The sequence below is a fragment of the Sturnus vulgaris genome, chromosome 18 (assembly GCF_052056855.1).
Source record: "Sturnus vulgaris isolate bStuVul1 chromosome 18, bStuVul1.hap1, whole genome shotgun sequence".
NCBI lineage: Eukaryota > Metazoa > Chordata > Aves > Passeriformes > Sturnidae > Sturnus > Sturnus vulgaris.
The window spans coordinates 13440606-13456938 of record NC_142260.1 but is presented as its reverse complement, the minus strand read 5'-3'; the positions used below and the strand labels follow the sequence as shown (position 1 = coordinate 13456938).

The following is a 16333-nucleotide window of genomic DNA, read 5'->3' as shown; positions in this document are numbered from 1 at the left end:
AAATCACAGATAAAGAACCTGAATTCAAAGTAAAATTTGTTACTCTGTCCTATAGCTTTTACAATGAGAAGTTGTAAAGAAAACTTGAATTCCCCAGAGGAAGCAAACACTGTTATCTCAGTGACTGAAAGACCAGTCTGTTCTATTCAAGATTCCTGTGAGGAGACTTTCTGTGATACCTGGGTGTAGGCTCAACCTGACCTCTCTTCTCTCTGTCCATCAGAGGGCAGCTCACAGACTCAGCTTAGTGACACATCTCACAAACTTCTCCAAAGCCTTAATTAATTTCAAGTTCACCTTTGCACATTCCCTTCAACCACGAGTTGCTGAATAGAGCTTGTGATGCAGATATATTGCAGCTGTGTCTGAGTGAGAGCTTCCACAACAAAATTCATGACACATTTCTTCTGAAATAGCAGTGCTTCCAAAACCCAATTTGGATTGTCTGATCATTTCCCAGGTCTTACCAAGAAATTCATAAATAAAAATCTGGCTTTTATTGCTATAGAGAGCAATTGCTCCCTCTTGGTCACCTACAAGGTGGTAAATTCAGTAAAAGAAGTTATTAATTTCTAAAGTTGAAGAACCAAAGTTTGATTAAGCATCTCTTGTCCCTCAACTTCTAGAGGCAAGATTCCCTGCTTATATTTGTATATGAATTTTCCTCAGAATTGTAACCACGGATCTGGTGACTATTTTCTTTGTTGGTATTATTCTTGGTGTAATCTGTTCTAGTTTTATTTGCAGCAACTTTAGGCAGTTTTTTCTCAAAGTCCATCTGAAAAAAAGAAAATACCCTTGTAGGTTGAAGCCTGTATTCATTACATTTTTCCTTTGATTAAGAAAGATTAAGAAGAAAGATGTTAATTCTGTATGCCTTTTTAATGAGCTACAAAACCTTGAGACACCTGAAGAATTGCTGGCCCAGTTGCTGTGGAGGAGGTGGAGGTCGAAAGGAGCATCTCAGATGCTGGTGAGTGCAGCACTGTCTGATTGTTACTCTCTGGTGCTGCTCCAGGGGCAGAAGCCTCAGAGGCCCTGATGGTGGGGATGGCAGCAGCAAGAGAGCTTCGTCAGAATAGGAGTGCTAAAGTCTTTTTCTCTGAGCTTCTGGAAGGCAGTATCTTGCTGAACTGTCTCGTGTGTAAAGTGCAGTTTTGTCCCTACTCGGCTGCTGGAGCAGGACAAGGGAGGTCAGACCCTGATTCATGAAGTCCTGGCTTTCCCGAGGGCTGTTTATTTTTGGAGAGCCTGAGTCCCCATTTTTGATGGAAATGGGAAAAATAGGTAACTTATTGCTGGCCAGGGTTTGGCTGATCTCATTTCCAGTCTGTGGTGCTTATGCAGCATCCCTTTCATAATTTAAAACAACTGTTGAAAGCTAGCTGGTTCTCTGCTCAGCCCTTGCTGTCACCTAGGCACATGCAGGTGTTCCCACTGCTCCTGGGCCACAGCAGGGCCTAACTGGGTTCAGGTACTCACCTCCAGGCTGTTGTGCTGCACACCACACCAGAGGAATATTTTGAGTCTTTTAGACCAAAAGCAAAACGGGTTACACACCGGCTTAATTAACACTGGTGGGATGTCTTCTCCTTTACTAGGTCCTGCAAAAAGAAAGTAATAATAAGTGTGTCTATGGATAGCTGGGATAGCTTGGGAACTTCAGATCATGAGGTGCAGGAATAGGATCAGAGCCCACTTCCCTCTTCTGAGTCTGTGTCTTAAGTCACCTACTGGACTTTTTTAAAAGCTTTTTTAACATCTGAGTCAGCTTATGCAAAAGCATGTTTGTTTATATATACGTACGTGTCTATGTATGTTTAGAACACCAACCTGTTATAAAGCTTATCAACAACCCTGTGATGACACAGCCCATGCAGCCGATGGCACTGAAGTACAGGTAGGACATGGAGTACCAGGTGTCTGCCAGCAAAGGCCTGTGAAGAGGTGATAGAAGCAGCTAGTGATAAGCAACAGCTGCATTTAAGTTGTTGACTGACTGTGCCAGCAAAATGTTTCAGTTGGTGTGTCATCTGACATCAGTCTGCACTCCCAGCCTGCTCTGTGGTTACTGCCTGCACCCCAGCTACAGGCTGGGGTGGCACACTTGGCAAAATGTAGGCTGAAGTGGTAACAGTAGGAAAAGTACCTGTCTGGAGCCACCATGGGAGCTGGTGTTACCAGTGCCTCGGTGCTGTTAGCCAGTGTGCAGTTGAGGGTAGACAGCTGCAGAGGGATGGACTTTGTTGGTGGTGCAGGGTAAATGAAAGAGCCGGTACCAGCCCAAAAAGCCAAGCTGATCCCAGCTAAGAGGCCTCCGAGAGCACCCTTGGTAAGTATAGAAAGATATTGTTAAAGATGATATGTGGAAAGTGCTTTTCTGTGAATGTGAATTAGGCACGAATAGGTAATGATGGTTTATGGCGTAAATAAATTCTGTTGTCTCTCAACTAAGATATAAAACATGTTCTTTTAGTGCCTTTGATTTATAAAAGTTGAAGCAGAAGTGTGATTAAAGCTGTGGTACAGATTTTAGTTTTACTTCTGCTAACCTTGATGGGAATCCTGATGGGGCAGTATGGAATGAGCTCATGTTGTATATTGAGTGAAAGAATGAAGGCAAAGCTTTTGAAATCACTCTGTGCAAGTATAGAATAATTTTTTCTTCTTAATGAAACTTGAAAACAAAACAAAACAAAATTAAGAAAACTCTCATGTGAATCTAATCACCAGTTATTCCACAGTTGGGTGGACTTAAATTCATCAGGATAAATTTAGGCAGAGAAAAGGCATATATAAATAGATCTTAGATCCTCAGGCGCTAAATCTGAAAAGCAGCTCAAAGACCCAAACAATTCTCAAAATGGAGTTTTCACCAAACACCGAGAGATTTTCTTTTAGATCAGATTTTTGTTTCCTTACCTTCCAGTTAGCACAGGGAAACACAATTCCCAGAGTAAATAATCCCAGCATTGGTCCCCCACACATCCCGTGGATGGAGAGGGAGGCCTGTGGGTGCAGAGAAGAAAGAGGAGATGAGGGCAGCAGCTGAGGAGAAGCATGCCCAATTCTGGTTTTGGTCTGCAATTTTCAGTGGGAAAATGGTGAGGGGGAAGGGATAAGTAATGATTTCAGGGCCCAGTTAAAGAGAGAATCACACTCAGTATTGTTTCCTAGCTGTGACTCAATAGTGAAGGAGTTAGAGGATTTTTTTTCCTACTTATTCCTCTCAGCAAAATGTCCACAGAAATAGTTTAGGTAATCTAGCAGCCATGAGAGCTGGCAGCATTGTTTGCTCAGTTCATTTTCTGTTCATTCCTATTCTATTAATTGCATTTTGGAAGCAAGAAATACCTGCACAACTCCTCCCAGCAGTGATGCTGCTGCAGCCATCGAAGTGCACAGGACACCATATAATACACCTGGGAAAGATAAGGTAGCAAGGTTGTCAGTGCTGGTTAATAGTGGGGATGGTTTCTAGCTCAGCAGAGTCTGAGATGACCAGGCAGCATGGAGGAATTTGCACTTCTTGTTGGATGTTTAGAGTAGACCATTACATGCCCAGCAGTGTTTTGTGTGAGGCCTCATTGGGTGTTTGGTTGATTGATACTTCTTACAAAGTAGAACAATAGCAATGAAATTAATTTAGAGGTTATGCCTCATGTGGAAATATTTCTGTTGCCTTTAAATATCACTTTTAAATTAATTTAATAAATGAGTTGAGAAATGATAAAACAGCATGGCTTTCTTCCCTTGACACCAATTTTAACTTCATGATAGGTGGAATTCTGTCTGCAGGCAGTCTTGAGTAAAGCCATCCAAAACCACTATGCTAGCACACCTTGGTTTCAGACATAAAAATCATCTTTCTAGGTCCAGAGTGAAAAAACTAAGTAGTAAGCAGAAAAACAAGAATGAAGAAGACTAGAAGCAGTTACAGAAATAAAAAAATATTTAGGTTTGGCTCTTTCATGGTATTTACAAACTTTAATAGAATTCTTATGGTGGTATTATGGTAGTTATAAAAGAGTTATGATCTTACTGCAATAATTGTATCAAATATCCTAAAAATTAAAATTATGTTGGATGCTTGATATGTTAATGACATTTGGTGGGTTTTTTTACTTTTTCTGTTTTCATACTTTTTCTCTGAAAAGTGTAATAACCTACTTATGCAATAATCTAAGTTTGAATAGAAATTACTTACTGTATTATTCTAAATAAATAGAGTCATGTGGTAATAACTATATTAATATTCTTTCTGTGTTATGAAGAGTGTTTTCCAATATTGTCAGTAGACCAAACTTTTCCAATGATTTTGAGTAGTGGTTGTTAATGCTAGTCTATATTTGTTTCTCTGTCATATGATGCTGATACTTAATGCTACTGAAGCATCAGTTCTCCTTGAGGTTTTATAGTGTTACATTCCTGTGGAGGTTTCCAAAGTACAAGTGTTTCTGGGGGAGTCTCTTTATGCAGTGCCCTTTACTGCTAAAGAAATGGATCTCATCTGGAGTACCCACATAAGCCTTTGCTGATCCATGTGCTCATCTTCTCGGAGAGATTTGGGAAACCTTTCTTGATCAAGTCTTCAAAGGTAACAGTTGCTAAAGCATTGATGCTGGCAGCTACTGTGCTGTAGAAAGGGAGAAGAATGGTAAGCAAATAGGAAGCAATATAATCTGAAATCAAATTGTATTTATGAAGAAATGCTTCCTCTTTTTCAGCACTAATGCTCTCCAAGATCTATAGAGATATGATTCATTTTTCATATGTGCTACTTTAACTGGGGAGGTTTCTGCTACTTCTGCAATTGCTGGGGGCTCTGCTTTGTGATGGCATGGAACAAGATAGAAACACATCCTAACTGACCCTTCGATTTACAAGTTTGCAAAGACCTTAAATATAGACATGTTTCAGAATTACTCCCTTGCAAATTGAAGGATGTGCAAGTCACCACTAGTGCCACCCTGGTCCTCCATGAATGCCCCAACTCTTTTAGGTAGGTGAGTGAGATTATCTTTGGTGAATACAGTCCAGATAGACTTGCTGAAAACATTTATACCCCTGACTATAATATTGTGGCAGTTAAGTAAAGACAGTTTCACCATGAGCAGCTCCCAAGAGTATTTTGGGAAGTTAAACTCAGTTTTTCTATACTTTGTCTGTATTGACAACATAATTCTAAAATGTATTTGGGATAAAAAGATACTGGAGATGTGGAGCTAGACTTTAATTTAGGTTGGAAAAGATCTCTAAGATCACAAAGTCCAACTGTTTACCCAGCACGGTCAAGTCCACCACTAAACCAAGTCCCTAAGTGCCACATCCACATGTCTTATAAATATCTCCAGATATTTAAAACATAATTCAATAAAGAACTACTGCTCCTAGAATGATCTAAGAAAAACAGCTGGGCTTTTCTTAGGGTTTCATATTTTGACCTCATTCTGGATCCTCAAGAAATTATCATAAACAAATAAAAAGCCAATTGTGATTCACAAACCTTAGTGTTCCACTGAATGCACAGGCGACAAACAGTCCTGGAACTCCTGGCATGGAAGAAAAAATGTCCATAACAAAGTATGGCATGAGCTGGGATAGAAGAAGCACAAGAGAACACAAGAAATTAATTAAAATTGAGTTTTCTAGGTAATAAAAGAGAAGTATTTTATGCTTATGAGCATGTTGCTAAATTCTTGTCTTTTCCCGAATAACATGGTTTCAAATTTTGAGCAAAGGGTATGTCTTTTGGCAAAAATGCTCTATTGAATTAGTACTGCAGGAGTGCCAGAACAGATACTGTCGTAGCCCTGATCTGGCACTCACCTTAGTCCCTGAGTGCTGAAAGGATATAGAGCATTGCACAAAAGTTAACTGTCCTGATATGTGCAATATCTGAACCCAAAGCAGCTCCTAATTATTGTAATGGACATCTGTACCTGATCAGGAGCTGAAATGAAAGCAGCAGTCCATGGGTCACAACTCCTGTAATGAGAGTACATCACCAATCCACAAAACACCGCACACACTAGGACTGTCCAAAGTCCCAATAAATTCAGGTAAAGTGCCCTAGAGCAAAAGAGATAAACTGTTTTATGGAAGATAAATAAAAAAAGTTGTTACAAGATATTTATTCTGAACTTTCTTGAGAGATTCCATAATCTCAACTGGTTATGTAATTTAAACTGGTATAATTCAAAGCAAGATTAAAAAATAAAGAAGAAGGAAAAGTACACCATCCTTATGCTATAGGGCAAAGATAAAGTTTCCAAGCAACTCCATAGAGCTGGAAGAGTAAAGTAACCTCTACACAAAATAGGTTTCACTCAGTGCTGGATCTGTCATTCCTGTCCCATGTAAGAACAGATTTTTGCTTGTTGGGAGATGCTGATGCTGTCCTCCCTTTAGAGCACATAGGATGTTATTTCCAATGTTACTATGCAAAGTAACAGTCTTGGTTGTTTTTAACTATTCCATGAAATGCATGTTGGTGACAGCATCTGCTAGGAAGATTGTGTGGCTGTGGGTCAGCAATCCTGCAGGTTCTGAGAGCTGCCAGATTTTATAGAGCTCACATCGTGCTTAGACATCATCTTGTGCAAGATCTATTGCTAAGACCAATTCAGAGTCTGCTACTGGGAAACAAAGATTAACCCAGCTTGTTACTAGTGATGTTCTCACTGGCATGACTTCTAACTCTTTTTCAGACACTGAATTTTCTACAGAATAAATTCATATAGACAGTCATGACCTTCAGAAAAATTAATATGTTTACAGACAGCAAAAAAGCTAACTGTTGGAAAAAATTATCACCTTTATTCTTTAGCCACATGTGCAAGCAATTGGCCCTAAGTGTGTGAAAAAAATCTGATTGTTTAGTAGAATATGTCTAGCTATGCATATACTACTCCTGAAGTTGAAGCAGGCAGCAAGCTGGAGTCCTGTACATCTATATTGTGAAGATTCACTTTGTTCTTCATTGATTCTGATTATTCTAATGCTGCAGAATTCTAAGAAATTATTAAAATTTAATTTTATTTAGGTAATACCTTGTACTGTAGTGCCTCACTAAATCAATAATGACTTTTAACCCAGTATAACATGAACACAGTTCCAATAGATACATTTTTACAGTGAGGTTGGAGGTAGCACAACTTCTGTGTTGGCATTATTGTCATACTCTCCTTCGAAGGATTAGTTTATCAGACTGATCATAAATTGATAAGCTGCAAAAGTATATTTTTCTTTTTCCTCTGCATATACTTAAGTAATTTTGAGCCAGAGGTAGTAAGACTGTCAGAGTAAAATTAATTTACTATTACCTAATGGGATCCCAATGTTTATTTGGTATAGCTGACAAACAGTGCAATTCTTGATTGATTGCAGGAAAAGGTTAATGACTGTTAGCTTACAGTTTAGCATGCTTTTCCGATTTGCAGGAAATGCATCTCTGTATTGTGGACTGATTGACTCCATAGAGTCCTAGCCATGTAAATGTTCCCCCAATAACTATTGTCCAGAAGGTATGTCGTCTCAAAGGATCAACATCAAAGCTAGAAGAAAGAAAGAAAGAAAGAAAGAAGCAATTTAGTTCATCGTTTAAACATATTTTTTTCCAGCAAGAGGTAGGTGATTTTTTCAGAACTATCTGTCGTGTCCTACCATCTGAATCAAAAATTCTGCATTGGTAATACTGTTTTCCAGAATAGACAACATCTGATGTGTTCAGGTTTGGAAGTTTTTTTACTTTTTTATTGGAACACATTGTTTTCAAGTCGGGATAAACAAATATCATTCAGACCTAGTCAGAGGATCACTTAATTGAGATTAATCAAATTTATAAGGGTGCTTATGCTCAGACATCACATCCGTGTATATTGTAGCAGACCTAGAAAGCCATCCTGCCTCTGACTCTGTCTTCTGTAAGGAACAAGCTTGCTTACCAAATTCTAAAAAAATCCAGTAAACTTTTAAAAACACATCCTTATGATGTAACTTCCTTTACAAGAAATTGTTTGAGCTGCTGTGTTATCTTTTCTACCAAAAAATTCTGTTAATCAGCAAATCTCTCTCGTACCACTGTATCTTTCTGTCTCGAATGCGTCATCATTGCAGTTCTCAGTATCTTGGTCGTGACAGAGATAACGTTTGACCTTGCTGCTGGACTCTGTCACTGACTTGCCTTGATTAATCAAATGCCCCAACAGCCATAGGAAGATCAGATTTCTATCCCAGTGCACTGCTGCACTAGTGCGAGCTGCTGCGGTGAGTGCAAGTAACATAGTGTCAGTTTTATGAATGGAAAATGAAAGATACATACAATTCTCCACTGAGTTTAGCCCAGTTGACAAGAACATGGTCCTAACTGCATCAAGGTTTCATGTTTTATCCCTGTATGGGCTGTTTATTGAAGAGCTGGACTTGTTCATCCTTGTGGATCCCTTCCAACTCAGAATATTCTGTGTATAAAATTGGAAGGAATAATTGGCCTCTATTTGTAGCAACACAAGGAAAAATGGCAAATCTCCCTTTCAGTTGAGCAGATCTTTGATTTCTTGAAAGAGTTAAGCTTTTCTAAAGGTCAAATGCATTGCCAATAGCTGAAGAGATGAGGAATGGACTTCTCGGAGTCACCAAGGTTGTTTAATAAGAAGTCTGTATATTTTTGGCTTACTGAGGGTATGGTTTCTAAACATTAAATATACAGAAAGGAATGGTTTGCATCATTTGTTTCTTACTCAAATATGTTTAGCCGAGATCCTTCATGGGCATCTTCCCAGACTTTGGTCCATCCACCATTCAGACTAGTTCCTCGAATCAAAACTGTCATGAAGCCAGCCACCATAACAATCATTTGAAATGCATCTGTCCAGACAACAGCTTTTAATCCTCCCTAAAACAAAGAGAAACTGTATACCCCCAATCTCCTGTTGCTCAAGTACTGAAAAATGTTGAAAGACTCTGTATTTTGACAACTCTGACCTGTATGTACAGCACCTAGCAAATCAGGGCTCTGCATTCTCCCACAAAGTATGTATTTTTGCAGGTCAGAAAATTTCACAGCCTAAATAGTTTGTCCATAGGCACAGGAGAATATCTGACTTTCAGTTAAATGCTTTTTTTCTGCCTCCTTTATATGTATTTGAAAGACATTTCATAGTGTGGAACAAAAGCTTAGGGACTTTTGGCCTGTTCCTGCGTCTCATAGGACTCCATACATTCTCAGAGCCCAGTTGTCCACAACTAGCCTAACAAAGAATAATCGCTCTGGAAAGTTTGCCATAGCTACTTTCATATTTGATCAAATCAGTACTAGAGCACATGATAAGTGTTTTCAACAAGAGAGGAGTGATATATTGAAAAAATCATTAGTGGCAATGAGAATGGCATTTAGTTTGTGTCCTGAGTCCCAGGGCTCTGCTACTTCACTGCAATTATCTATACAATATATCTATTTTGGAATTTGAAGTCTCATGTTGCTTCCACTCAAAAGTAAAGCTCTCTGACCTGTTGATTATCCTTCCCAGGTCTTAGAGCTTTGTTCTTGAGCACAATTTTCATTACAGGGTTCTTCAGCCTATAATTTGTAAAAGATAAGAATCATCTTCTCAAATGATGAGAGGCGAAGCTTATTGCCTCCTTGTCTGGACTCTGTCTCAAGATGTCTGGTTTAAACATAGGGACATATAGCAGAGCATTAGAGAGGATTTTTTTTCCCTCCAAATAGACTTCCTTATAACACAGTGTAGAAGATTCTCTCTGTATTCTCCACAGGAGCCATCCTTCTTTGATAGTCTGTCATGTTTAAAGGATGGTGGAATTAACCGTCTGTGTTCCACCTGTTCAGTTATGCCTGGTTACATACCAGAGTGCAATAGAAAGTGCAGACAATTCCTGTTGCAGCTACAGAGCCCCAGAGATCAAATCCAGTGACTGTGAAACCAAGAAAAACAAAATTGTTAGTGAAATGGATGTAAGTCATCTGGAAGGTAGTAGAAGAGCTACAATCCTTTAGCTTTAGAAGGATAGGAGTAACTATTAATTTTAATCTTTTGTGTCTATTAGGAGCTTTGCTGGATTGTTCAAGTTTTGTAGAATACTGTTTTGCATTGTTGTTTTCTTTCAAATTGAAATTAACTAACTTTCAAGCAAAAGTAATACTTAGGAATACTTGCATAAAGCAAAAATGCCAGTCTGAGGGGACAGAGCTTTATAAGCAATACTTCACTTCTGTTCTTAGTCCAAACTTTGTCTTGAGAAATCAAGTTCTTCACAGATTCCCAAAAATCCTAAGACAAAAAAACCCCAATCCCTAAGTAAATTTGATTACCTGCATCTAAGAATGATTTAATGCTAACATGTGCTTCATTAAAACAACTTTCTGTGTTCATTTTGCTTCATAAGGTTTCATGGAATTCAGCTGCATGGCAGAGGAAGAAAATTTGGTGCTGTGTGAGTGGTGGGATCAAACAGACTGAATGCCACTCAGATAATGAAGAATAGAAAGAGCCTCACAATCTCTTCCCAATCAGTTTTGGTAAAATCTGGATTTGGGCCATGATGATTCCTTGTGCCCTGTGACAGTAAAATTACAAATCCCATCTATGGTGATGGATGCACTATGCCTAGTTTGTAAATATTAATTGAAGAAGTCTGGGGACAGACAACAGAACAGCATTCATCTTGGCAATGGGGAAAAGAGCTATGCCCATGGAAACGTGAATACAAGAGACAGGGATGGGGGGATCAAAGTACAGAGTATGGTCTTGGATCATCAGCTTGTACTGTGAACTTTTTCAGGATGTTGGGAAATTGTTTGCTTCAAATCTCTTCAGGTGATTCTGAGTGGAAAGGAGAGTAGAAGAGCAGCCACAAGGCTCCTGCTAAAGTTTGGGTGTGAGAGGAACCTGGGGAGTCAGAAATACAGAGCGACAAGGTGAAGGCAAAAACATTCCTATAGAACCTTTGAGGAGGGTTGGGGTTTTGTCTTTATTTTTGTTACTTCATTTACTCAAGCAATCCTGCTGGTATTTGGGGTAGCAGTGTAGTGCAGCATAAGAACTCACCTTGGTTGAGTGCCAGTGATGGAGCATAGACCACTATTCCTGTGTAAAGGATCTGAAGGAGAAAAATTATGGATTTGAATGCTCAGTGATAAAACTTGTATTTAGAGTAGAACAAAATACCAGGTCTAGGTGTTTCTTTAGATCAGCTTGTATTGTATATGGCTTTCTGTTTCAGCCCTTAAAAATTAAAATCTTGTGTTAAATTCCTTTCTGAGGTAAGGACCATTATTTATCTTTGTATTACTTATTTCTCTACTGCTAAGACAAATAGATGACAAAATATCTTCATGAAATAGGAAAAGGGTATCTCCATAAAACACAAATAGTGATACAGAAATAAAGTTGCATTGATCATAGAAATTAAATTTTCATTTTTCCATTCAATCCCTTTTGAAGTAACTGACTCAATATCCTTTACACATAAGATCTGAGAGAACTGATGGAGAAACAAAGCTTCAAACTCAATAAGCATTCAGATCTATTGCCAAATGTTTGGGAATTATTAAAATGGAATTAATGCAGAAGGAAATGTCTCCTGATCTCCCATCAAATCCCATCTTTCCATTAAATACACAACTAATGTAGCCTTTCAAGATGGTCATAACAGTGACCATCAGGGGACTGCTGCTACCAGGGCATCTGCCCAGGATACCTTGTGCAACAGTTTTCAAATAGGATAATTCACCTCAGTGTCATAAATGAGTAACTAAACATACCCAGTAAAGCTTGACCAGCTTCTCAAGAAAGAAATCCACTTGTTTGGGAAGAAAGAGGCTTCAAGTGAACATCATGAGACCAAGAATATGCTGTGAGAGTACAGCACAACATCCGAGTGTTAAAGACAACTGAAATGGCATTCTCAATACTTAACAAGAAAAGTTAGGGAAGTTAGACAGTTAAAAATGTAATCACGGTTTCTTTTTTAGCATTCATAGTTCAAGTGAAAAACTAAGAAAAAAGAGAGTGCTCATTAAAACATCTCATTATAAAAAATTTGCTATGTGAGACTAGTCTGTGAAAATCAATGTTGTGTGAAATTAGCATTAAAAAGAGTCCATGTTATCTTACCGTCTGTAGGATGTAAATCAATGTTGCAGCAAGACGAACAATCTTGTTAAATCTTAACTCCAAATACTAGGAAAAAGTGTAATCTCAGTAAAGTGCACATGTAACATCTGTGACCCAGATGTTACCCTTCTGTTTGCCCTAAGTAACATCCTACTATGAAAGTAAACTTACTGGCAGCTGGCACTGCTGTTATGGGTAGTTAACGAGAAAAGCAGGATTGTCATTAGACATAATGATAATCACATTTAAGAAATCTTCTCATCTGCACCATGTACTTGAAGTTCTATATTGGGTTGCAGTAATCAATACCTGCTTTGTACCAGGAATAACTGGAAAATCCCAAGAACTACAAAGAAATTTAAACTTCAAATGAAAATATATTCCAACTATACAATGAGGAAACTTGAGCTCATCTCTAGCAGAAATAGCATCAACTCCAGTAGTGACAAAAGTGGAGGTGGAGCAAATGGTGAAGCAGCAACATGGAGTTTCCTAGTGCAGGAGCTAAGCTGGCTTTCCCACTTCTTCTGTCTCAGTCTAAAGCCAAATCTGCACATCACCAATATGGAGAGGCAAGAAGGGGAATCATATGGACTTCCAGGTTCAAGGATATAGAGAAATATTGCCACCTTCAAAAGAACTGCAGGGGTGAGCAGTTCCAAATGCCCAGGTTTTTAGGCTGAATCACCACCTGGGGTCTCTGCAGCGTCTCTCTGCCCAATGCAGCCTCCATGTAGGGAGGGTCTTCTTGGGCCAGAGTCTCATGTGCTCCCCAGCAGACACCAGGTATGGGCTGTACAAGTTTTCTCTCTTCTACAAGTCTCTAGGCTATGCACTTTGTACTGCCAAAGCATCTTTTTTCTTCATTTTGCTCATGCTGGTCTTGTGTTCCTTGCATAATAAACCCCACAGTCTGCCCTATGAATACATAGCTAGTTTATGTAACTTGACCTATTCCTAAAAATAACTCATGAAGCAAACAGTCATCTTTCCAGCATGCTTGAAGGGTCTCTCTGTCTACAATGACACTTTTAGTGGTTCAGATGATAAAAGTAATTAATTCTCTGATATTAGATCAAAACCTTCTAGAAAATGCAACTACTTGCAGCAATGGTCAATTTTACTCATCACTGACCTGAAAATATTTCCAAATACCCAAGCAGATCTGTTTGACCAAAGACCTTCCTTGGTTTTGGGCTCAGTGGGCATGAGCAGCCTTTCCATTACCAGAAATTTCCTTGTGAACTAACCTAGTTTCATCATCCAATTCTTGCTTAAACTTAATTCTTGAAACTACCCACAGAGAGGAGCAATCAGACTTGAGGGGTTGACTGAAGTGAGTAAGGGGCCATCCCAAATGAGTCAAATGGTCAGCAGCTGCCCTGAGGATGTGCAGATTATAAGGGCTGTTACTGAACTGTATTATGAAGGAAAAAATGTGTTCCAGGGAAAATGTGAGGCAAAAACTCTACAAAATTCAGAAGTCATTAATTTCATTCCCTAGAGAATGCTTGAAATAATTCTCCAGCCCTGACTTTTTTTCTTCTTTATTTTTTATTTTTCGAACAGGTCTGCCACCTTCTTTCTCTTCCTCCCACCTCAGCTATTTAGATATAGCAACTTGGCCAAAATTACCATACCTAGACTAAGTTTGAATTGGATAGTATTAAATGCTGTTCTTAAAGTCTGTCTCTCTAAACTAGAGCAGAATACTCAAAGGACCAGAAGCATTTGGATACACTTAAATATTTTCCAGCTGTAACTTAATTAGGTGCTGTGTGTAAACCCATATGCTGTCTGTGCTATATGTGCATAAAAGGACCTCTGACCCTTTTGATTTCAACTTATACAATACAATAACTAGTTTGAATAATGCAAATGATTTCTAAAAATAATTAATATATCAATATATTTGTTCTGCAAAACACTGCAGAAAGCTTTCTGTCACAGATTTTTCTCTAAAAATACATGCATGATACTTAGTTATGCTAGAATAATGCCTTTATTTTATGATTTTTACTTACCTCATAAGTGCTTGTGATGCCAGATCTATAAAAAACAGGTAGAAAAAGTTCAGCAGTAAAAATTATGACAAGTGTATACGAAAGAAAGAAGAGCACAAAGGATGCCCCATAGCGATAAACTTCAGAGGGTGTCCCCAGGACAGTTACTGCTGACATGAAGCTTGATGTAAGAGAAAAAGCTATGGGTCCACATGCCATCTGCCTACCACCCACCAAAAATTCCTTTGAAGTTTTCTTTTTCCTCTCTTTAACTGCAAAAAAGACTCCAATGCTGGCAGAGACTAAAAATAATGCCGCAAAAACAACGTAGTCCCAAGTCACGAATTTTTTGACTTCTGGAGCTACAAAGTTTGGCATTGCACCAATTGTATAATTCTCTGATGGAAGATTCTGGTTTACTATGTCTGGTGCTCTGACCAGATTAACTCTGTTGACAGCAAAGCTGAAGCTTATCTGTAGCTCAGCAATGACAAACAATAAACTGAAAGACTGCTCAACCAGAAGACTTTCTCTAATCCACTTCAGTTCTGAGGAGTTAAAGAAAAGGTAGCTAAGGATGAGTTAAGAAGGAATGCACTTAGACCCTAGTACTATGGGTGCTTCTGCCAGGCAAGCTGAAATAAGGGACTTAGCTGAGAAATCTGTAATACAATCCCCTTTTTATCTGTGATGGGCAAATTTAAGGTTAAATATTAGCCTGGCACATTGACTTCACCCAACTCTTTTCTAACATCTCAGCATTTTTAAATAATAAAATGAGAGCAATAGAGAAAAAAATAAAGGAGAGAGAAAGGAAGGAAAGTTCAGTGTACAAACCTGTCGTCTCACTAGTGAGTTTATTTTCTGAGAAGCAATTTCTTCATATGGTTAAAAACTGATTTTGAATGTCAGCAATAGGCTTTATAGTTGTCCTTTCACATGCTAAGTGTGCTCCTTGGTAGAATCTCTGGCACTTAAGGCAGCCATAAGAAACTGAAGGGTTTAATGTTTAAAGCAAATTGTGGTGCTTCCCCCCACGCCTGTAGTCCAGCCTTGGTGTGTCTGGAAACCCAATGGGCCTCCAGATGAATGGAAGTGTGGTTTGTGCTGCATTGTCTGAGGATGAATTTCAGTTAGAAACTAATTTTTAACTGATTTCTACTAAAGACAATATAGCTTCTATGGATTCGCATGAGAAATTATTTTATTTCTCTATATACAGTTTTGTTGGACTTACAGGACTAGAGAATCATAGTAAACCAGACTGAACAGCAACATTTATCTTAACTATCTCTTTGTCATAATTCTGTAAATTCAATTATTAGGTTATCCTTCTTTATTTTTGTTTTAAATAATTGAATATTCATATTATCTTCATTAATGCCATAACAATACATTTTCCAAAGAAACACGGAATTGTCATCCTGAAGGATTAACTTGTACAGAGAGGTAGTGTGTGTAGTCACACCCCTAAAGGAAGGGTGGAGTGTATATTGTGAAGAAAATAAATTTTAAAAAAGGAATTACGTGACCTGGGAGAGCTTTTAATAGCAGAAGTCCTTCTCTTCAGCTTTGTCTTGGTTAAGACCTTGGACCCCTACATCTCCTTCTATCAGTAAATAGAGGTAGTCTTGCTTTGTCAGTAGCAACTTAGTGTGTGTCCACACATGAAGTCTTGCCATTCATTGCTTAGGAGAGGGATTTCTGTCCATGTGTGCAGAAGAGATTGTGCAATTTTATAGTCGATGTTAGTGAGACTGAGTGTGAAAGGGGGCGTTGAAAGTCCCCTTTTATTGCTGAATGTGAACTGAAAAAGACAAACAAAATACTCAAACCAATATGCAAAGATACTTCTTTAAAGGTACTGCTGCAATATAGAGAAAACACTTTTAATCAACATAAGTTAAAAATATGAAGCATAGGTTTGGGATCTGTGACCCTTCCCTCTATGAAAGCCAGGATATGGATGTAGCAGTTGCCGTAGCACATCATTGTGTCCCATAGCCTGTGGGTGGTGAGGTGGAGGAACCAGCTGAGAAAGCAATGGACCACTTTCCATTATGTGGATCAGAGTGAGTCAGTATAGGTAACATTCTGAGAGTTTTCATACAACCCTATCCAAGTATACAACCATCACTAGTTAATATTTCTCTTTTGTACAGACCAAATGCCTTAAAGTATTATACTCTCAAA

General features: G+C 38.5%; 1 protein-coding gene across 2 annotated transcripts; it reads right to left on the bottom strand.

Annotated features, from left to right (window-relative positions):
- Positions 1 to 622: 622 nt before the first annotated feature.
- SLC5A12 (solute carrier family 5 member 12) lies at positions 623 to 14518 on the bottom strand. Of its 2 annotated transcripts, XM_088175254.1 has the most exons (16): positions 14162 to 14518; positions 12138 to 12203; positions 11070 to 11121; positions 9869 to 9936; positions 8742 to 8896; positions 7416 to 7556; positions 5943 to 6072; positions 5507 to 5595; positions 4524 to 4636; positions 3355 to 3422; positions 2884 to 3009; positions 2553 to 2639; positions 2150 to 2328; positions 1834 to 1937; positions 1483 to 1604; positions 623 to 778 (listed from the first exon to the last, which is right to left on the bottom strand). In XM_088175254.1, the coding sequence occupies exons 1-16, from the start codon at positions 14516 to 14518 to the stop codon at positions 623 to 625; spliced, it is 2013 nt and encodes a 670-aa protein (XP_088031380.1). The 2 variants fall into 2 exon arrangements, with proteins under 2 accessions (XP_088031380.1, XP_014745294.1); XM_014889808.1 differs by lacking the exon at positions 2553 to 2639 and having other exon boundaries at positions 2923 to 3009.
- Positions 14519 to 16333: the final 1815 nt, after the last annotated feature.

Bases quoted from the DNA above. Each gene is read 5' to 3' on its own strand.
- SLC5A12 (XM_088175254.1), bottom strand. From the start codon at position 14,518: ATGCCAAACTTTGTAGCTCCAGAAGTCAAAAAATTCGTGACTTGGGAC. The intron at 9,937-11,069 runs GTGAGTTCTTAT...TTGGTTTCACAG, and splicing joins ATCACTGGCACTCAACCAAG to TCACTGGATTTGATCTCTGG. The intron at 3,423-4,523 runs GTGGGTACTCCA...TATCTTTCCCAG, and splicing joins ATGGATCAGCAAAGGCTTAT to GTGTATTATATGGTGTCCTG.